A 24,247-nucleotide genomic window follows, 5' to 3' on the forward strand; every position below is an offset into this window, starting at 1 on the left:
TGATAAAAAAATTACAATGACAGTAATCTGTGGTGGAAAGTATTTCCTGGGTCATCAAGTACAGTACTCTGATACAGCAGGGAAATGCATTCTACAGTCTTGCTTACAAACGTATTGAGCTTCACTTTCAAATCAGTTGCTATTTTTACCCTCGCTATTTTAGTGGTAGCGTATTCCACAGCCTTGCTCACTTGATGTTTCGCTTGCTTCCATGGTGCTGTTTTAAATATGCTCAAATAACTTCCTTTTCTTCCTTAAAATTCTTCTCTCTACCTGTTATCAGGACAGTGTCAGTCAGTGAAGGCAGGGAAGATTTCAGTAAAGCTCCCCAGTCTGTGATTGTTGTTGCTAAATAATTTATAAACACCAAAGTATTACAGCTCACAGTAAAATAAAATATGTACATACAGCACACACATACTGCATTTGTTGAATGTCAGGGATATTTCTGTTACTGCAGCAAACAAGAGGAATATACTGTGCTGTTTTGAAGACTATAGTTGGTTGACTTCTAAGGATTGCAAGATAACAGAATACATTTGGATAGCCAATACTAAAGTATATTTCCTGAAACGCACATCTGCCTGAGAAGGACCCTGCTGCGGGGCTATTTAGATACCCATTTAACTCTTCGCATTATTCCACATTTTGCTCACAGTATTGGAATGTGCCAAACAATATGCTTTTTGAAGGGAAACTAGGGAGTAATTTATCTTCTTTATGTGTGCTAAGCAGAGCAGGAGGGAGAGGCAAGCAGGGATTCACAGCAAGCCATGGAGCAGTGATTAGTAACAGCTGACAGTCTCAGACCAAGACTCTCTTTCTTTGGTTACCTCATTGTAATAACAGAGTACAAAGGACCGACTGTCTTCAAGCCAAGAATCAGAAACCCAGGAACACAGAAAATAGCAGCTCACAATTTTTTTGGTAACAAAACACTGTGCTACCTGCATAGTGCAATTCTAAAAAGACATCCTTTTATGTTCAGACATTTGTACTACCCTTTCCTGGAAATGGGATTCTTCTGTTGGGTATAAAAACGCTCATCTTCTATAACCGCAGTGAAACAATGCACACATAACATTTGATTAAGAAAAAGCCTAATGTAAGATGACAAATTATTTCAGTTTAATTAGAAAAGAGTTCATCGTCGTAGCTGATAAGGCAAAGCGCGTTAAGATAGCTTGAATCCTACAGGGCATGTACTTACAAGGCTGAAATAAATATGCTAGTAGATGTAACAGACTTCTGCCATATTCACCAAGGATGAAAGTACTACTTTTCACTTCTTCTGAACTTATTGCCCAAAATATCTACTACTTTAAACACAAAATGTACTACCTCCTGGCAAGATCCCACTGACAGGGATACCCTTCCTTTCTGAAGGGTGTTAAATCCATTACTTAGTGCTCCATAAAGTTCATAATGCAGTATCTTGAAATACATGTGGAAGCTTTTAATCTGCTAAAAATCTGGCCTGAGTTTTGGCAGACTATGCCTGGAGTCCTTCAAAGACATGTTTTCATACGTGCAGCACTTATTAAAATTCCACAAATGCACAGCGCTTCTCTTATTTGAGTGGATGTCTCCCATGTGATGAAGCTGCAAACTATTTACTATGCTAAATCATTCCTCATCTAATTTAACTGCTACTGAAAAAATAATATGACACAACTTAGAATATAGATGTGAGATTAAAGTTATCCCTAAAGGAGTAGCCGCTAGTAATGTAGCCTAATGTGAAAGTGTATTTGCTTCTACAGCTTCAGTATGTAATAGAAGTCTGCAGAGACACTTCTGTTACCTTGCTTTGAAAATGAACTGAACATAATTCTAGTTGGAGAGCAACGTTTAAAGAAGAGAAAATCAAGGTTGCCTTTCTAAAAAAGATACAGGTAGACATATCTATCTGTGTGTAAGATGACATGGGATATTTTACTGCTCTGTAATTTGCCTCAGCGCTATGCTGGAGCCATCATTTTCTCATTGAAAATGTGGTCCAGCATCGCTGGCCAGCCAGTTCTTGGCCTCTTCACTAAAACTTAAAATAACAAAGCCAATTGCAGCGATAGTTTTTTATTTGGATGACTGTCCACTAGGATCTGACACTAGTTAAATCCATTTTATAGAGCTCACGTAGCAGCTATTATTTGGAAAGAAATTCTGCCCAATCAGACGTGACTCTACTAAGATTTGAACTAATGGTAGTATATTACTATTGTTTCTGATAACAACGTGGCCATTGGATTGCTGCTTTTGAATTCTAATTTCATCACAACCCTGAGACATCATCCTTCTTTGCTAATCCAGCAATACTGAGGTAATTCAGAACAGAACTGTGTGACAATGCCTTTAAATATATTCAACAAGACTTGATTTTTTTGAGTAATTTGAAGTTACTCTAGTCACCCTCCTCTCACTAAATAATCCTGCATGTCATTTTTTGTTATTGCAGTAGCTACTGTTTATCCTTGCAACAGGTCTGATAGTCATCAAAGCAGTACTACCCTATTTCTTTTTTAGAAATCTTGTCAGTGGCGAAACATTGTTTGGTGCATCTGTGTTCAGCTTACAAGTGATAAATTTTCAATTTGCTTGAAAAACTAATAGTTCATGCATCTGCTGCAGTGCTGCCCATCAGTCTTCCAAAGAATTCATCTGAGCTGTTCATGTTTCCTTTTGGTCTATGTTACATACATGCTGCTTGGTGTTTACATGTTCTTGTAATCCTTCTAGTTTCTTGCACTCCTTTCCATATGCCAGGCATTTTTTCAGTTTGTGCTTTCTGCAACAGTATGTATGGTTCCATGGGCTGTTCTTGACTCAGTCTCTTTTCGTTCTCTGACCTTTCTCCTAACACCTCCAGTATAATTTCAATTTACATCAAGTTACAGCGCTATCTGTAATCACATGAAGCAACATAAATCACTTGACATGGAGCTACATACAGCCTATTGTTGCTATCCTGCTCCCCTTGTGGATTAAAAATTAGCTCAGTTATCTATCTACTGCAGTGAAGTCAATAGCGTAGACATAATATCCTCCCACTTTGGAAGTTTGTCCTGAAAGACAAACTTCACCCAGACCATAATGACTTTGGTGCAGGACCTAGCATAGTGTGGCCTCAGTCGCTCTGTAGCCCAGGTACAAATAATATGCAGTAGCATTATCTACCTATGGCAAAAGGAAATGCATGGAATTGGTAACTGCTTTAGAATTTGCAGAGCAATAAGTAATTTGACAATGATGTAGAGTATTTTTAGATTTTTTTTCAAAGAATCCAAAGAATTGGATTTGATATGAAAAAATCTACATGTAAAATTTTATATATCATCAAAAATCAAATTTTATATTAACAGAGAATCTATAAACAATCTGAGAATTCCGATATATAATTGCAGTCTACTTCAAGAGCATGGGATCTGATGTGGCCATCATTTGAAAAAAATTATATAGCCATTTTTAAATTGATGAACTAACAGTCTTATAAAGCACTAGTTATCTTAATAATAAATAAGAACATCCTGATGCAGAACCTCATGACAATTTTCCTTTTTCCTTCACAGACCGTAGGACTAAATCATAATTACATCCTAAATCCCCAAGAATTTAATGGATAACAATCAAATGAAGTTTAGGAGAAATCTGATTCTTATTTGTGAATTTAAGGTCCTCTGGTAACGGACTATGAATATTAAGGAGTCATTGCTGCAGCTGCAATTAGTCGATTACTTTTTTAATTGGCATTGTACTTAGGATTTTTTTCATAATTAGTAATAATGTTAAGGCTGTTCTGAGAACTCATTACAAAAGTATCGAGTTGGAGTTTCATGTGAGCAGGCTTTTGTTTTCTTTTTTTTCCTCTCCTTTGTTTCAGTGGCCTTTGAACTTAGGGTCACTGATTCAGCTAAAGCCTTACAACATCAAAGCCTTGCATTTTTTGCTTTGTCTTTCTCCACCCTACAGACTGGTAGGAGGCAATGGAAAGAAGTTAAGATTTCCTCTAGAATGCCTGATAGTAGCAGTTAGTGCTTTTTAATAATATTATTCAGCTCTTTTCTAGCATCTTACAATGCTAAGTAGGGCTGAAAAATAGATTTGGGCTTATACACTCAAGTGTTACACAGCTGCCATATGAGCATCATCTGCTTGCAGGCAGGATTAAAAATACAAATTTCTAAGAGAAAAGAGAAGTTTGTTGTTTTTTTTTTTGAGATCACTGTTATTGCTGGACTCTGATGTTCTGCAGAACAGAAAAGAAGCCTAGAATCCTATTTTAGATTTGGAAACTGTATCTTCTTTACTGATGCTGGCTCTTTGAACAGCTTCTTTAGCACTGGGACAGATACTAGCCAGGCCTAGAAAGCTAAAATCCTACAACTTTATTTGTTTCAAGGCTTCTGGAGTTAAGACATACTGTAATTGTAAATATTGAACAAAGCCGATTTTCAGAGCAAGAATGTGTTCATTAGTGAAACAGCCATTCATTAAGTGAACTTTTGACCAAACCTATTTTTTGCTGTAACTCTGAAAAGGAGCTATATTCACTGGAGAATCTCTGATATTATCTGAGAATTCAAATCTCAGTTAGAAGTGGGTGGTGAAATGTCAGAATAAAGTAAGTATTTCGCTTTGCATACAAGTGGAGAGAAAATAAGGGAGCTGTTTATGTAAGAAGAAATCAGCGTTAGCATGTTATTTCTGATGCAAATAGTGAGCTTCTAGTGCTATGCTGCACTTCTCTTTTTCTTATCTACCACCAGTGAAGAGCTACTGGTATAACTGCCTAAGGGTGAAAAGGTTTAATTACCTGAAGAAATGCGAGTTCTGTTTAACTATGTAATTATTACAAACTAGGGCCTGATCCTGAAAAAACATACCCATGCTTAACTGAAGCATCTTAAGTAAACCACGATTTGTGATATGTGTGAGGCCCTTCAAACTCTTCAGTGAAGCAGTGTTTCTTAAAGAATAATACCAGAATCGGTAACTTTAAGCACTCAGGAGTTACAAATTACGCTCTCCAAATACTAGAAGAATAATTTTAAAATCTTTTTATCATTATTATTATTTCTAATAAGTGCTCTTTGTTTGTTGTCTGACCTTTTAAGTTTTCAGAGTATAGGCAGGACCTATTTTTGAAATCTTCTTCACAACCCAGGGGCCAGGCACTTAACTTTCTTAGGTACCAGACTTCTGGAGATAAGTCTTTACAAACAGCATTAATACCTGAAAGCGTCTGATGAAGTGAGAGTTGAGGGCTCTACTGTTTTCCTTATTCCTGTGTAACTTGCTCAGTATCAGAGTGAATTGCTATGTTAGAATTTGCTCTCTACGCTTCCCACATGGTATGGGTCCATAAATAATGACAAAAGTTTGTTTCACAAGTCTTTCTATGTTCCAGTAGTTTTTACCTCTCTTCTGTAGATCATCATTGTGATAGCCATTCATTGTGAAACTCCTGCGGAGAAAAAGGTCACTTCAAGAAAATGTGATCAGAAAGGCCTTGTATGGACGGGGAAAAGGGTCACCAGGATGGCTCAAGTAGAGTATCTGAGGCAGTGCACAGAAGTGGCACAGACCAAGCCAAAACTGATGATGAGAAAACCACATCAGACTGTGTGAGCTGGAAAAATCTGCATCAAAAGATTTTCCACCTGATTAAAAAAGGCTAGCAATTTTGTCCAGGAGATTCTAGGTTTTAGCAAAAGTTTTGCTGTGTTCATGAGTACCTCAGGAACTCAACTGGAGACAACCCTGCAAGAGAGGGATAAGGAAAATATATTTCACTCTGTGTAACATCTCTGCAAAAAGTTGTCAACCATGGAACTGACCTATGCCACCACTGAAAGCAATTCCTAGCTACCACATGAGCTCTTTAAAATTTGCAGCCTTATCTTCTGAGAGACCCTTAACTCCACATACAACAGAATTGTTTGTATATTATATTGCATTCATCTAATGAGAATGATTTCTCAAGCCCTGAACTGCAGGATAAAGAATATATTCAAGAATAGCCTGGAAGAGAGAGTAAAGAAAATATATGCAATAAGAGTTGTCCGTGGGTGAAAGGATTTGCAGCTGATGCAGAATAGTCTGTCTGACTCTGTAAATGTGCAGCTCCCATCCCAGACATTGCTGATCCTTAGTTAGGCTTCTAGTCTCAACAAATATTTCCCCAGCTAGAGATTTCTGTCTTGAGTGACTGTGTCCTCCTCTTTCTCTTCCCTTCACCAGAGAGAGCTGTGCCATGCGGTTGGATACCAGGAGGAATAGGTTGCTGAGTAGCCTTCCTCATGGTCCAGAGAATCAACTAATTTACTGGAAGCCTGACTTGAGTCTTGTAGCTCCTGTAGTGCACAGTGGCTTTCCTCCTTCTCCATTACTCAGAATTCAGGTGGGGCACCCAGCAATGCTGTCAAGAGACAAGTATTCCAAATCTCTGCTTCCAGTAATGAAGAGATGAATCGTCCTTATAAAAGTTCACAATGCCAATGCACAGTTGGACAGCATGCAGCAGATCCAGCAATTTCATTTTTCTTATCTTTTTTACAATTAAATGGAAATAATATATTATCAGTCAACAACTGCCAACAGGGAAAAAGAAAAATCGATGTGAAAACAAAGAGTAGAGGACCAGAGGAGACCATTACAGTCTCCTCTTTCTGGAAGGTGATGACCTTCTGCTTATGCAAACATGTTTCAGTCTGCAATTGTTCCTTCTGCATTGATCTGTGTAGCCGATGGGGTGCTTTGGAAAGCATTTTGTGTTTGTCAGATCTTACACCACTGATGAAAGGAAGGTAAGCGTTACTCCCGCAGGAACGTTTGTAATTGTTCAGATGCTTCTGGTCTTCATGAATGATTGTGGCAATTATATTGTATAGCCTCTGTAATAGCAAAGGCAGACTGAGAAGGAAGCAAATATGATGGAGTTGTGCAGTATTCACACACAGGAAATGGGAATGCGTATCATGGAGTTCAGGCTAGAGGGAAAAAGGTGAAATGAGTAGGAAAGCAAAAGCTGTTAAAGGAGCCTCCACATACCTAAATATCCCTGGGTGTCACTGTTCCCTTGGCAAGTTGTCAGGCTGTTTTTTGTTGTACTGCAGTATGGCTCTTCCACTGCTATCTGTCAAATTCCCAGTCATGGTGTTAATTAAGATTTGCTGATATTGTTATGTATAGTTCTTTTCTTCTTTCTTGATGCATTTGGTTTTTAGATCTCTTTTATGTCTAATTTTGTGTCAATGAAGTCGGTTTATACTTGCTGCAGGTGAGGTGATTCTCATATTCTGGAAGAATTTTTCCTTGTTTTTAAACTGGCTCTCAAGAAGGGTATGTTGGTGTCAGGAAATTGAAACTGTTGACAGTAGCCATTGCCTGAGATATTTTTAAGGATAACTACAGAAAGACCTCGAATCTGAAATTCTACAGAGTGCAACAATAGACGTTTTAACATAAATCTATGGGAAATCGTTAACTGGGTTAATCCAAAGGTCAGTCCAACCCGTTTTTTTGTCTTCAATGCTACTTGGCAAGAGATTTTTACAGAAAGACTATAAGAAACAGAACAAGTGTGGCACTCACTTCCCCTTGCTTGCCCTCCCTGCATCCAGCCATCAATGGGGACTAGGGGCTTCCCAAGTTGCTAGTTACACCAGGCTTAATAGTCAAAGATGAATCTGTGAATACAGATCTCTAGTTTCTTTTCAAAATTGTTAACTTCCGGCCTCTGCAACAGTCTTGTGGCAAGGTACAATGCAATTTGTGTGCTGCATGAAAAAGTACTTCCTTTTGCTTGTTATAGGTCTTCTCCCGAATTATTTCATTGGGTACCCCACAGTTCCTTTATTATGAAAAATAATTATCAGCTAAATAATAACTATTCCTTTTAAGCCTCTACAAATGATTCATGATTTCTGTGGATCTTTACGTGGACCTTCCACATCGGCTGTGGAAGCCAAAGAGTCTTTTCAAGCTGAGGAATTCTAGTTTGTGTAGTCTCTCCTCGCATTTCGCTGGAACTCCATACCCCTGATAAGCCTTGTCACCTTCTCTGCACTGTTCAGTCATTCTGAGAACTCTTTCCTGGGTACCTACGTCTAATTCAGAGCCCATGCTTGCATAGGTGTAGTATGTTCATCTTTCCTAGGTGTATTACTTTGCACCATTGTATTTCATCTGTCATTTTGTCATGAAGTAATTCAGCATGGAAAACATCATTCTTTACAGCTTCCGCTTTCAATATCATTAATAAAATGCTGCTCACAGTGTCCCAATGGCCAAACTGCTGAGGAGACTCTTTTTTGCATTTTGTACACTTTGCAGTTTTCCTTGAAGGGCTGTTTTGGAGTCTCTCTTTCTTCCATTTGCACTCTTACGTAGCTGATTTTACATTTCATATTTTTGTGTTCTAGTTTTCAGGTATGTTGTTTTCTTGTAACCACTTCAGAATTAATTATATTTAACTGAAAAAGAACTGCCGTAAGTTGCCGCTAAGATATTTTTAATCTTTCTGCCTTTGACTGCAATAGGAATGCTAATAAAGATACAGAGTTTGTTTACAACAGTCCGTCAGCGCTCAGGCAAGATGCTTTAACTCCTACATGCTCTTCCAAATAGTTTTTGCTTTTTGTTCTGTCTGCTGACTTGCCTATGTGCAGTGAAGCCTAGACGTTCTGCATTTGAACTAAGATAAAAAATCAAGGCAAAAGCCGTTGTGGATGGGAGTTTGTTACCTATTATTAACTCAGTTGGAATCCACTGGGCAATGCAAGCTGGCTAATGGTGTGTAACAAACTTTTATTCAATACTTTGTGATAACAACTTAAAGTTGGTCCACTAAAAAAACTATATTTTGCAATGAAACTTAAATCAGCATTTAAATTAAGGGGTAGTAGCAAACTCAAATGATCTTACAGGGTCTTTTGTATTTTTGCTTTCTTTCTTTATTGAAGACCTTGGCTGTTTGTTCATTCCCTATTGCCTGCAGAGAGTAAGATATCAAAAACTCTACTGCTGCTTACTTTTCATCATTGGATGCTGTATATAATGCTTTGGTTTTCTTATTACATGGTATATTAAACATTTGTTTTATACAGAATGTCATTATGTGCAGCAATTTAACCTCTGCTTTCAGTGAGTTTTAAGTTTTAGTGGTATCTGAGTTCACTTAAAATTATTCTCTCAAGCTCTCGTGAGGATATGCTGTATATTTCCTATTGCAAAATCATATCAGAAATGGTTCTGAGTCAAGTCATATTTACATCATATGACCCATTCTGTGTCTCCTTTCTTTCACTATTTGCATAGGTTAAGATATATAGCACTTTCTGAATAAGAAGCTCCATCCAAAGGTATAGTTATTCAACAAATAATTATTTTCTAATATCTACATCTCGTACAAGGCTTTTTGACTTTCAGCTAGGTGACAGTTCATTTCTTCCTGGAGCACTTTTTGTGCAAAAACTTATTCAGGAAACATATTCAGGAAATCGTAGTCAAACGCATGCTGAATCTGCTCATGGTTCTTTTGTTTTAAATTGTTGACTTGAAAATGAATGCTTCTAGGTGCTGAATGACTTCCAACCTATTCTGGTTTCTTTAGTGAGTCTCCAAAATGTAGTGGCCCTGCTGCTTAGACTCCTTTTGTAACTGTTAGAAGCTGTAGTCCAAACTATTTTAGAATTACATGGCAGAATTATTAAATCTGTCCTGCCCACATCCCCTTAAGGGCTGTGGAGGGGACAGTATAGGAGAGTTCCAATGTTTTCATCTTTCTGTGCCTGTCTAAATGATGATTATTAGAGGCGATACTGCCAGACTTAACAGATATCTACTTTAAACTATTACTATACAGGCACTGATGAGCTAGTGTTTATAGTAACTGTGTATAAAGTTTCATTGTTCTTTCTTCTGCTGCTGTGAAATGGTGTAAAAATGTTTCTTCCACAAAGTGTTGGTACATTTTTAGCTGCTGTTGGCCCTACTCTACAATATAGAGGCTAGCTTGAGAAGAAATCATTACAGAACATGGGTCAACACGAGTACTGTTTCTTCACTTGTTTCTTTATTCCTACAAAGGGTCCTATTTACACGACAGTGGATCTTTACCAATGTAATATCTTGCACGGTCACATTTTTAGCCGGCCTTAGTTTTGGGCACACACAAAGCCAAGAGTGAGTGCTCCCTTATTTGTGCAAAAAAGTACTTAGATGTTCAAATTAAATAGTACTGTTGTCCAGTTATTCACACTGCCTATCTGAATACCCTTTGAGCGCGTAAAGTGATGCGGGCATGAAATGTACAAGTGCAGAGAATAAAGGCTATACATACTGTATAGAGTATTTTGGGGTGGGGAATGAAGGGTTGCCTGAAAAAGAAGGTAAATATATTTTTGTTTTTAATGACACTTTGTGCATTCCTTAAAAGGAAGATATAAGGAAAAAAAGAACACTCCTAGGATGTTCATGGGCTTTGATGTCTATAAAGACTGAACAGACAGGAAGGTTGGTTTTCTCGAACCTTATATATGCTGTTAAGTGTCAATTACTGATAGTAGGCTTATTACAGTACGCAACATCTACAGGGTTCCTCAGTAGAAGGCTTCCCATGCAAATAAACAGACTGGGAAATCCAAAAGGTGGTTGTCATAAAGAATCAGTCCATTCTGATCTTTTGTCCACAGCTAGAGTCAACGGAGATCAATATAAATCTTCCCATTGGGGTTTGAGTGAGCTGGCTTCTAAAACAATTTATTTAGAACACTCAAAAATGGGAGAATTTTGGAAAGTTGGAAAGTTTCCTCATTTCAGAATTTGGAAAAATTGCTCCGTTGACCAGCTAAATTGTGCAAATACTGCCTAATCATTTCTCAGTTTTCTTGTATGGATTATATGAACTGTATCAGGAATGTTCTTTTCTTAAGCTGAAACACAGAAAATAATACTGATTGTTTTGTTAATATTTTTGGCTTCCAGCTCTACTCTGAGTACCGCAGATGTTACACAGGCTACGGGTCTAGCATCCACTAGAATGAATTAAAGGGGTTTACTGCTATGCACCTCCTTTTTCTTCTTGAGCAAAGGATAATGCTGGCTCCACAGCATTTGTTCCCCTAGTGGATGCTATTCTCAGAGTCAGTAGAACAATCATATGGATTAAGTCCGTATTTATACATATGGGTATCAAGGAGAGACTTTCCATCTTTTGAAATTATCATAAATATTTGTGGCTGAAACGAGACAGCACCTGAGACCTTCTAGTAAATGGCAGCATAATTTCCACAGTAGACAGGATGAGCAAGCGGGCAGGAGAATACTGAAACTACAGAAAGGCTTCATGGAGCATGACTCCTGCTTCCACAAACCTAGAGACAGGATGGATCCCTCACCTCTTCTTTTGAAGAAATAATACACAGGTCTCTACCAGAAACCTTCCTCTTGTTTTGTGTTAACTGATGTGAGGGGTTAGGAGGAGGAAATTTGAAATTCTGGCCCTTTACATTCGCTGCAACTAATTCAGTATGTTAAGAAAAGACGTTAGGATTATCAAAATAAAATACGCTAATAATTTACTAGAGGAGAGAGGTATTCATAAGACTAATTGGCATTTTCATCCAGCTACAGTTTGTGTGTCATGTTTACTGCCTCATTCCAAGTGCTGGAGCAGCAAATAAAAAACCTAATTTCTGTACATACCGTAGGATGTAGTATTTTCTAGAACGGTGCCTTTACAGAGGACTGGGCACAGCTGTTACGTGGATGGGGGAGGCTGTGCCACCGTATCACAGCTCTCCTGTCATTCAACATGGCGTAGGTCCATCATACCGTACGCTAATTTGGGGAGGTTTTTTTTTAAAACTTCATGGTAAACACTTTCCTGTTAAGCAGCTGCATTTATTCATATCTGATTATTGGTGATATCATCACAACTAGCTGCAAGCAGTCACCAGATAACTTTGGGCATAATATTTCTACAGTAACTGTCTCTCTGATGGCCCCATACCATTCTTGCTGTAACTATTGCTTGTTTGTCTCCATCTCTACCGTGATATAACTAAAAAATCTATATACTTTAGCTGAGCTATGACAACTTAATCTACATATCTCCATGAAAACTTCCAGCGCATATAGTCATCTTATTTTCTGCCTAGCAGTCATAAAAAAAACTTTGCCAGCATCACATCTGAAAGAAAGCAGACATACGAAAGGATAGCACGATCTGCCTAAGGTTATACAACAAGTCACAGCGTTGATTTTCCACATTTTACATCTAAAAGTTGCTTTGGGCAGAATTTGGCTCTTCACCAGTTGAATCTTTATTCACTTCCAGATGCTGCGTTTTTCCTGACTTATGTAAGGGAGTGACTTACAGCCTATTTCTAGTTCAGTTGTTTCTTTGAACATTATATCCTTGTTTCGATACAGGTAACTTCCAGCAACTGCATCTGCAGCCTGTCCGTTAGTTGTGATCTCTATTTCGGTTTGGTTACTTGAGTCACTCTATGTGCCTTTTGTTTTCGTCCCAGTCAGGGAACAGACCATGTTCCCTACTAATTGTTTTTACCGATGCCACCATTCATTGCACTTTACTGACAGCTGGAATCAAGAGCATCATATGCATATAGGAGATTAGTTAAGAAGCATCCACAAATGGAAAGTCCACCTGTCTGCATGTTGCCAACTCCTTCTATACTTTGTGTAGTGGTAAGCAATATGTACATGTTGAAAAAGCCTGGGGACAAAATCTACTGAGTCTCCGACTCTGCCCAAACGAAAGTCATTTTTTTCTCCTGCACGTTATTGAGGTCGTAGTCTGTTCTTGAATGGTTGTGTGAGGGTCAGTCAGGGAAGTTTCTGTATCTTCTACAGTCCATGAAAGACAGCCAAATTATGATTGTAATTAGAATGAGAAGTTAATATAAACAAAGATGTACTACAAACTACATACTACAGTGCTTTGGGAAATCCACTCTAATAGCTTCAATATTTGGGAAACAGAAGTGCCTTCAAAGCATAGCAGCCTTAAAAGTTACACTAGTAAACTACAAAACCAGAACTTCCACATCATTTTCATAAACTGTCTTCCTGTGCAGACGGAATGTGGTACAACTTCATTCATTTAATTAGCAGGTAATATATACCAGCGCCGGTGAAGATTTTGGCATATGGCTTTTTTTTGCCAATACATCATACAGTTGATGCGAGCTGAATTTTTAGGATAACCAATAACACAAGATTATTACGTTTCTTATCCTGCTGGCAGTTTTTCCTTTTTTTTTTTTTTTCTGTTAAAGGTTAGGCTTACTAATGTTTTTCTTATTTGAAGTAATCCTTACACACTCAGTCTTCCGAACCGTTTCGCCTGTGTATGAAAGTTCAGTCTTTTGATTTGTGTTTGTACAGTCTTGCACACAAAATTCTGGACTGTGATTAAGACGGATTTGTACTGTGGAGGTGGTACTTCCGTTAACAGTTTGGACAAGCATTATCAACTGATGCACAGTGCGTTGTACTGATATTCATGACTGGATTCTGTTATTGCTGACCTGCCGTGTAGTCTCCGACAAGTCAGTGGACCTCTCTCTTTCATTGCTTCCACATTCCCTCTTTCCCCTACTTGATTCATATTAGTAGATTTTTCTGGACAGGATGGTTTCTTACTGTGTTTGTGCAGTTTCCAGCAAAAATGGGTGTCAGATCTTGACTGGGCTTTTTATACGCTACTGCACTTTAGCGAACAAAGATCTTTGAAATAAATGCATAGGAGTTAATCATAATTTACTTACAGTTAATAGTACTAGTCCCTGTAAAACTACATTCCAAGTTTCAGAATCTGGAGGAAGGAGATCCAGCCTGTCAGTAAAATCGGGATATGACTAGAATTGTGCAGAATACTTGCAAATGGCCCTTAGAGAAATTGTCATGCTCCAGCTATGCTTTTTAAAATGACTGTTCATGAATCATTTATGTGAATTTGATTTCAGGAAATACATAGTTTGGTTAGGAAAGGGTACCTCATTGTGATGCCCTTATATGCAGTGAAGTACAGTCTTCCTAACTGAAACATGCTGACAAACCTTGTGGGCCAGTATTAAAGGCTGGAATTTCAATTGCATGATGATCTTGCTGTAATAGCTCAAAAAACGTTAATGCATAGTCCTCTTAATGCTGGTGCAAATCTTGTAGTCTTTGCCTATTTCATAATGAGTGAAATTGTTAACATGTGCACATACATTTATTTTATACTCTGTTTATGGGCAACGGATATTTTAAAATCATTATATCAAGCAAACTGTTTATGTTAAATGTTTCAGATTATAATGAAATAACAAGTATGAAATATTTTAAACTCCTATGACTGCAGCAAATTCAAAACAGAAATGGGGGAAAATTGTCAGCCTTGTGTTCGTATCAGAATTCAGGCCAGATCTGGTGCAAAAAATAATCCCAACAGGAACTTCACCTATATCTTTTAGCTATTTATGCTGCCTCCCATATACTATGTCTGAATTGTGACTTTGACTTTGTAAAGAGATACTGATTGGGAATATTGACTTATGAGTTCTCATATTTGTAAGAATATAGAGAATAAAGATGAGCATAGAGTATGCAGCTGGATTTGTGCCTAACCCACAAAAGATGAAGAGTCAGATATTCATATAATCATATTTTCCTATAAACAATAAAAGATGGTGAAAGGTATGCAAATAACTTCTCTTTTCTCCCAAGCAGATGTTAGTACATGCCTTGTAACATACGCATCCGAAGACAGAATCTCCTGGAGAAAACTGCATACCTGCTCAAGCTACTTGCAATAATGGTAATTCATAAGTTAAATGTGATTTTGAAGTTCTGAACATGATTCTGCATCGTGTATTTCATGAAAATATCAAAATAGTTTATATAGAAAAGTCGACTTCAATATTTACAGTTTATTTTCTGAAGAATCTGTGAATAACTATGAGAACTGTGTTTGTCTATCAATTAGAGCTCTTCACTTTCTGAATTTATCTATCACTTTTAGAACAGCCTACAGCTTGTAGATTCATGGCTTTATTTTTACTGTTCAAGTTCCTTTGACATCCAAATAATTTGCAACAAAATGAATTGTGACCAGTCTAACACCTCAGAGACCATATGTTCTGACATTAGCCTCATAACCGGTTATTTTGGGCACACTCACATAAATGCAAATGGGAACCCAGATCACCGTATCTGGGAGACACTCTCATGCCTACAAATAATAAAAATACTTATTCAAATCATTTACAATGGGAAGAAGTAATTATATTATCAGTGTGCAAGACCTGGGAGGAATCTTACAGTTACAACTTTGCTGAACAAAATACAGAAAATAAGAGATTTGGCTCATGGATGCATCAGGGAGTGGTTTTAGAAGCTGATTTGAGAAGCATAACACTCTTATCCAATTAATTAGCTTATAACGTGCAACACATATAAACCAAGAGTGTCTGTAAAATTGCACAACAGTATATTTGTAAAGATTACAGTCTGTTATTTAGACAATAAATAATACCTGTATACTTACCTGAGCATGACAGTTCTGCATCAAATATTTAAGAGCATCTTTTTGTTTTAAAATCATCTGTGTGCTAATGAGGTCTTTTTCAGTTTAGAAAACAGTTTTTTCCAGAATTGTTATCAATAAACTGGAAAATTTCCATAATCCCATGAAAAAAAGGACATAGCACTGTTGCATTTAGAATTTTTTTTAGATTGAAATCTGTCATTTGTGAATTGCATTAGGTTTTCTGCCACTGTACTGTTCCTGATTAAGAAAGCTTAAATTTTGAAAATAAGTAAATGCAAATGCTTGTATAGGATGACTGATAGTCCAAATTTCCTGAATTGACCTTCAGGTCTCTCAAGGAAGCAATAAGGATGCAGAGCTACAAGGAACTGAGCAGATAATTGTTCCTGCAGTGACTCAACCTACAAAATGGGGCAGCAGGAGCAGCTGTGTCAGTCTCAGTTTACACCAAGAAAAGGTAAATGTCTTTCCCTTTCTACGTGTAGTGTTTTTTTTCTATCAATGGCCAGTCAAGCTGGGGATTCTGTGCGTGGAAGAGAGAAGAGGATAGCAAAGAGATATGAGATACAGAATGTAAGGAGTAATAGAATTATAGCAGACGGGTTGGGAAGAAAACCTGTCATTGTTTTGCCTACAAGATTTATACATTTCTCTCTAGTTTCAGCACGCATTCCATATCCATATAGCCTGTGTGTATCGAGACAAACATTTCTCCCTGAAAGATGTGAAGGCGATTAATTTTTTGACTGTGAATACTATAGTTTTCTATTGTTATATTAACAGCTCATATATATGTATACTGGCTTTAGAACCTGTACAGATGGGGCCTATACTTATATGCATTTCAAAAAGTAGATCCTGATATTAAAATGACTGAAAACCAGTGGAATAGAGAACAGCTTATAGGCTCCGGATCCTCTATCGATAAAGATAGTGTGTTAGATATTTAGATTTTAGGACTGCACATTAGGTGGTTCTGATTAAGTTCTTCTCCTAGCTGTACCGCTGATTTGCTGATAGAGCAAAATCTATGCCTTCTTTTCTTCATATAATTAAAAGGATGAATATATCACAGGTGTGCCCTGAGCTTTAATATTCATTCAAAATCTGAGAGCTCTTGCATGAGACTTCCTAGAGGTGAAATGGCTGGGCATCCATCATCATGTTAAATTAATTATTATATCTATAGCTCAAAGAACAACTTAATAAAGAGTGCTTGAAGATTAATAATAGAGTTGCTGACCAGAAGAAAGGATATCCGAACGGATGGGATAAAATCTCCTCCAAACAATATATCTATCACTTATTGTTTCCAGTTTGCTGCTAAAAGGACAGGAGGTAGACAGATGCTTTACAGATCAGCGGCACAGATTCTTGCCTGTGATTAATAGTTTAAAGTTTGTTGTGTCTTAGAACATAGATGCAATGTTTACTATTTTTCTGAGATTTCTTATCTTTCGTAACAGTCAGATTTAATGGAAGAAGGTATCAGTCTAGACAGTAAGAGAAGAAATTGAAGTACAAAGTCTGCTCCATAGCAGCTACATAAAATAATTTGCACAGTTGGAGTGACTTGGAATTTGGAAAAACATCTTTTAATTACTTTGCATATTAATTTGAACCTTGTGATACCATCTCCAAAACAGCAATAGCAGCAATATCTCATTCTGCAGGTTATTACATTTCTGTTCTAGCATATGGAATGTTCATTTCTTACGATTTGGTGTGTGCATCTTAATCAAATTATTTAACAGAAAATTTCAGAATGAAAAATCTTTTGATTCTTTTACCTGTGACTAAACTGGATACAATTAGTGGCAGGACCAGCATTTGCAGCATCCTCATGAGTAGTTCTCCTGGAAATGAAAAGTACTTGACTTCCCGATAACTCATCTTATATGATCGGAGAGAAAATCCAAGGATTACACCTGAGGGGAGGGAAAAAAATATCATGACTTACTCTTCTAAAGGAAGAGTAACAAATGAACATGAATATCTGTGTAGTACTTATTACTGAGATAGCTGATTAGAACATGCAGTATTTGTTATACTCCAGATTGCATCCGATATTTTCTCTCAAATATCAGTAGCTATATGAATAGTCCTATTAAAGTCAGTGCAAGGTGTTTTTTAGTGTAGCAGTTTCAGAAGGCTAAATTTGCATTATTATTTTTAAACTCTAGTTTTATGTAAAAGGTACCTCTTGGGTGTTAATGAAAAGGAAACAATCCCTACTTCTGCAGCTGAGTGCTCTGACTTCTGGAATTTTGAATGTAAATATATATGCAATGCATATACATACTAGCCACTGACCTTCAGAAGTCTTGTCCATGCCTGTTCTATGCGTAGGGCATGATCCTATAGGCATGCTTCAGATTGAATGAGATAGCTAGGGGAGACTTCGCTGAGAATCCCATTGTGGTTAGGGCTTTAAGCAGCACAACAACATCAGGTTGTAAGTAGCTTTATACATGCCTGCCTTCAGAAACGCAGGCGCTTGCAAAGCAGCAGCTAATCAGTGTTTGAAGGTCTTACTGGATGACTAAGTGATGGGTTTCAATGCCTGGAGGAGCAGGGGAAAGGGGTGCCTGAATCCATTTACCTCACAAGGAACAGGCAAGTGATGCTTGAGATAGACTTACAACCGGAAGCCACAAACAGGCTGACACATGCGGCAATCCAAACTTCTGAGCTGGAACTTACTGGATTTTTGTCCTGCACATTGGCACAAATTGCTCGCAATTATAGGGTTAATTGACACAACTAGTTACAACTTACTGAGCGTTAAGTGGTTTGGTGCCCATCTGACATAGACTTTCTACACCCAGCCAGGTAACATATGGTTGTATCTGGAACACTCTTTAACCATATGGACGGCGAAACTCACCCATCCCTCTTTCCCGCTCCTCCGTCCATGTTCTTTCCCACTGTCTATTACTGGCCTTTGGGATTTTGTGGCTGTAAGGAACGCTGGATCAGAGGATTGATCTTGCTACAGAAATAATTTATTTTACTAGGTAAATTTGCTGCTGGGTCAGTTCCCTGAGCTGACTTGTTTGCATGGCTGCACAAGCATTAGTACCTTTACAAGGAAACAGGTAGAAATGTGCCTTGGAGAAGAGTGGCACTGTCCCTTTTGGCAGCCAAGCAGACTTACATCTCCTAACACTGATCATGGACATACGTCCTCAGTGGTATTAGGAAACAGAGCACTCAGGCTCACTTCTGGAACTTTTTAAAACTTGGGAACATCCTGAAAATTTCATAAAACTGAACGCTCTGCTGAAAGCTTCTGGTATCTGCTCGTTCCACTTTTTAACCAGTTCTGCTTTTCTTTTTTTAACCCGTTTTTAGTCTGGTAGATCCATGCTGCAGATAAAAACTTTGTGCCTACCACGGAAATTTTTGCTTCCTAATATACTGTATTATGGCTCCTGCACTGGTTTGTTGGCACCTGCTGACGTAAGGAAACAGCTCGAACTCCCGTGTCAGTGACCCCAGGCTGTCCAACCATGCTATTAGGGACTGCAGCAGGTTGGTTACGTTAGAGGAGTCCAGAGAGCTCTTGTACAGGACAGAAAATTCAGATGGTACAGGATGGGAGAAAAGTGACTGAAACACACTTGGAACAGAGCACGGAGCTCGCATTATGGAAGAGAGCTGTGAGATTTGTTTTAGCCTCATTCATGTTCTATGGGCTCATGTAGCGAAACTGCGTCTTGCATTATTTGTTGTTTTAAGCGAAAATAAATCATAAACTGCTTAGAGAAAGGGCCTCTTTGCATTATTCTGCACAAAAACGCCTGCCTTAGAGTTTCTTTCTTTTCAGTAAGGTTTTAAATTCCATTGCAGTGTTACTGATTATTTTCTTTTTATATGGGAAACGCATTTCTGAGATATAAAGAATCCATCTAGACCCTTTGTTTCTGGACTTAATGAGCAGTACATTTTGACAACTGGGTAATAAGCAAATAGAACTAGACCAGTTTCTTACTTAGACCACAGTCCTGCAATTAGTTCCACATGGATTAGTCTCTGCACCAGTACAAAGCCCCACTGAAGTTAGTACAGGTTTCTGAGGCTGCTATAAGACCCAGTCCTTATGCTATAGTGTAAGGGCTTGATTATCTAGTCCACTACTGTCCAAGCAGTACAAAGAGGCCTAAGAGGAAACCAGGGCTTAGGTATATGGCTGTTTCAATGAATATTATCGGTAGTGAGAGCCAAGTTTCTGAAGCTTCATGTAAACCTAAAAATTATTCTTTTTTTTTTTCTGTCTGATATGCTTTGTGAATAATTAGAGGGTTACACAGCACTGCAGTGTACAAACAGAATTTATGAGAAGCAGAAAAAATGTACCCTGGTAGTGTATTCTGGTGAATGGAGCAGACACCTGATAGCTACTAATTTTTCTGCCATAATCTTAGGACTGCTTTTCCTTCATGTGAAGGTGTGGCTGAATCATAAGACTCTTTCTTTGACTCAGTTTGCCTGCTTGTAAAGTAGGTATAGTAGTAGTTGCTCCACAGGACTTTCTGAAAATTAATTTTGTTCCCTTAGTATCTTAGCAACACGAGAAGGAATTTAAGCAAATGATTTCCCCCACTGCAAGAGTCACTGTAGTCTGTGATTATTAAGGCGGAACGGCATGATTTTACCTGTCTCTTTTCTCCTTAGAACATATGGAGAAGAAACTGAATTTTCTGTTCTGAATTTAAATACCTAGAAAGTGGATTCTACATCCTTCCTGTCAAAATTTTATTAACATAAATGATGAACTTGAAACACAGACGTCAGACTTGGCAAGACAGCTTTTCCACAGGTGTAAGTAGTAAGATAATGCCACATAATGATTTAAAGATAAACACAATGACTAGGTATCAAACTAAGATCAGGAAGTAAGACCCTACTGTATGAGAAGATAAACCTTAGGAAGTTGTGCAGTGTTACAGCAACCATCCACACCCGTGTGTGTGGTAAAAGCTGAAGTGCTTAGCACCCTCCAGGATCAAGACTGAATAGCAGAGCTGGCCTTTCTCAGTAAAAGTTTCAAGTTTCTGATTAATTCTGAAAATTGTAGTGAAACAAAGCCTTGTGTGAAACATACTCCCACAACCTGTTGTGCAGGTTTCTGTCTACCCTTTGTAACAGAAAAGAACAACTAATCTATGATATCAGAGCCTAACTCCTCAAATGGTAAATGGTGTACTGTTTCTGCACTGCAGGAAAGAGCAGACTTCTGGACAGAATTTTCAGGCTTTTTCTAGACAAAAATCAATACTGCTTATTTAAGTTAAGGAGCTGGATTCTGAAGGTGTCTCATCCTATAACAGAACCATATTGCTGAGTAAGTTATACTGTTCACAAAGGAGTAAATGAGGTTAGAGTTATAGAAAGATGGTTTTTGAGGTGTACTTGTCAGTGATGCAGTCAAATTTATGGAAAACACAATTTGCAGATAATCCTGATGATAGGGTATTTTCTGTATAAGTGCATTTACTCTAGCGGAGGTAACGATGTAACGGAAAGGCGTTGTTCCCATTCCACCAAGAAGGGCAGGCAGCTAGACTGGAGGTGTAGCACAGCTTTTTTGAAATAGTTTCCATAACAACAAAGGCAAAATGGATTTCGATTATTTTGCTTGGAAAATAATCTACTCACTATTTTTTGCAATTATCATTTCATGATAGTTTGCTATTTTTCACAACACAACAATGGGGAGGCAGCTTATGCTCCCAATAAGCTTATCTAAACAAGCTTAAAGACAAGACAGCGGGTTTTTTTCCACAATGCAGAATTAAATCGTATAAGAAATGCATTGGTCCAAAAGGGATTAGGTTCACGTAGGACAGATCTGTGGGAGTTGTTAAGCCGTAACAATCTATATACAACCCTTAACTCAAGAAGTTTCCTGCCTTTTAGCAATTAGTAATTTAGAAGGCATGTTGGAGGAAGGGTAGCTTTATACTGTTTGTTGTTCTTGTTAAATTATTTTCATAAGAACAAGTTACTGGCCAATGTTAGAGACAGGAGCCTGCGTTACAGTATTAACCTCAGTCAGTAAAGGAGACTATGGTGTTGGGTTCTCCAGGAACCACCTGTGAGAAAGCACCTGGTTGCTGTAGGGTGTTGGAGATAGGTGCTTTGCCTTACTTCCGTTGCAACATCTTCTTATGGAAGAAGATGACAAGTGAAAATGTAGAAAGGAAACAATGAATGGAGGAAAGACTGGAAATTTTCCTCCCAAAAATATAGAAAAATCCTAGAACTAAATTGTTTTATGGCGTTTTTATACCAATGTTGATGTTCAAAATGAATTTCAGTTTAGATGATTACAGCAAAGAGAGGATTTAAAACTTGAAAGTTGCAGAAGGGTAAAATAATGCTGACAGTGGGGCAAGTGGGATGGAAAAGGTAAAAATGGTAGGCATGATTTGGGATTGCTTATTCCCAGGACAGGAAGACTTTAGTGAATGGGACTTTCACTTCCAGGAGCTGCAGTGCCAGAAAGGGAAAGGTATTCTTCTTATTAGGCTTTTAAAACTGTGTGTACATCTGTAGTTGCTAAGGAACAACCTTCTATACTAAATTTATTAAATGGATTAACATCAAAATGTGGTGAACTGAATATTAGAATCAGGTTCTGAAGCAGCAAGACAAAAAATAATACTTTTAAGCTATGCATTTTTTAGGAATAGTTTAATTACGGAGATGCTTTTTCTTTTTCTGTCTGTGGTCTTTACAAAAATTTGCTGTAGTATTTTACTAGAGTATCATAAGCTTATATACTTTTCTAAATTGAATTTGAAAATGAATTTTAAAATCTCCCATACAGCAAATAAAGAGCTTCTTAACTGTATTACAAAATGCCTTTGGTCTCACACTGGTAAAGAACTGTTTTACATGATTCTTTATGTTGTGTGACAGATAGATGAGGTAGATAAAAGTTGCACACCAACACGTGAGTTTAAAACTCCACATCATTAGAAGATGAGAGATGAGGCTTTACCCAGATCTAAGTGCTCATTCAAGAACCCTAGGGAAATTTAAATCTGTCCTCCTCTCTTTTTTAAATTTGCCTGCCTACAAGAATTAGATATAAAGATTTAATAAAGGGAGGAGGATAGATTTTTTCCCCTACTGCAAATAACTGACAATTTAACGAGAATACAGAAGCTCCCAAGGACAGTCATGATAGTTTAAGTGAAAAATAACAGCAATTTTGTTAAGCCAGTGAATTCTCAGTTTTTAAAATGAATCCTTATATGAACTTCTGTTCTCTACCTTATTTCAGAAACACTCAGGAAATAAAAGACCATAACATTATTTGGAGTTTATATATTTTTAAATGTCTATACTCTATACTATGTTTTCATGCAGAATATGCAAAATCTAACAGTTTTACTTTTGAATTGATCAAAAATCACTCAAGTATATTTCGAGAAGTAATTACTAGATGATATATTAATGACATAGTGCAAGAGCTGTGTTTCCCATATCAGTGCTTGCCAGCTCAAACAGAACGCACCAAGAACAGTTAAATGGCACTTTCGCTTTTTACTAGTAAATCTCAAACGCTGTTAAAGAATGTCCATATCGATATCCTTTCTGTTAATAAATGAGGTACAGACTCATCTATTGTTTTCCAGCAGGAAACAGAAAACTTCACACTAGCTGGAAAGGCTTAGCTTAAACTAGGTAAAATGATGCACTAAAATAATAGTTAATGATCATTCAGAAAACCTTGTAACTAACAAGCAAATAGCATTTTGTTCTATAACAGAAATTGGGCGAGAGCCAATAAGAGAAGCAGGCTACTACAGTTTAATGGGACACTGTATATTTTTGTTAGCTGCACAACCATTTCATTCTTATGTTCCTGCAGAGCTCTCCAATGAATGCTTTTGTTCTTTGGTCCATTTGTTTCTGCCTCATTTACCATTTCATTCTGACACCTTTTCTTCTAACAACCAGTTTCAGATAAGGCCTCAACTGTATTTTCTTGCAAAGAACAGGTAAATAACCTCTCTATTGGCAAGAAATAATTTAAGCTGCTGACAAAATCAGTCCTCCTTAATCTTACTTAACCCACCGCTAGAAACCACTGACTCACCAGTCAGTGAACTCACTTGCATGCTTTTGATAGGGTTCTTTATATTTTTGAATATTTTTATATTGAACCTTTTTTTCTCCTCTCTTCTATGATATCTGCTCATTCTTTGTTTTTCAGTTTTCGTTATGTAGGCAGGGACGTATGCTTCCTTGGTGCCATTTTGATGAACCGAAATACTAGGTAGCTAACCTAAATACTATAAACCTAAATTCTGCAGCAACCTTTTTAGTGGTTCTTTGTTAGTTTCACTGATTTTATACTAAAGATGAACTCTTATTATACTAATGACTGTTTAGGAGCCCAACTACAGTTGCTTTTTGACTCATTTAATAATAATCACTACTACTAGTGTAAGTAAGTAAACTACTTCCTCCATTATACAGTCACCACTGCTGCCTTGTTACATCTCTCTGGCCTCCTTTATGCTAAAGGGGTAAGGTTATGATCTTCTTTCCACCTCCTTCTCAGAAAGTAAATTTGGTAGGACAACTTGAAGAGCACTCTATGAATCTTGATTACAAAAAAGGGAAAATTCCGTGCAGGGGAAAGACAGTTACAGGCTGTTTTTTTGCAAG

At 37.5% G+C, this 24,247-nt stretch overlaps 1 protein-coding gene across 1 annotated transcript in view; it reads right to left on the reverse strand.

Annotated features, from left to right (window-relative positions):
* Positions 1-24,247, reverse strand: part of LOC138064611 (excitatory amino acid transporter 1) — a 65,494-nt gene that overhangs the window by 27,784 nt on the left and 13,463 nt on the right. The window contains exon 3 of the mRNA XM_068928017.1: positions 17,350-17,487. Coding sequence (XP_068784118.1) covers positions 17,350-17,487 — 138 coding nt within the window. The remainder of the gene's footprint in view (positions 1-17,349; positions 17,488-24,247) is intronic.

Source organism: Struthio camelus, chromosome Z (genome assembly GCF_040807025.1).
Source record: "Struthio camelus isolate bStrCam1 chromosome Z, bStrCam1.hap1, whole genome shotgun sequence".
Taxonomy (NCBI): domain Eukaryota; kingdom Metazoa; phylum Chordata; class Aves; order Struthioniformes; family Struthionidae; genus Struthio; species Struthio camelus.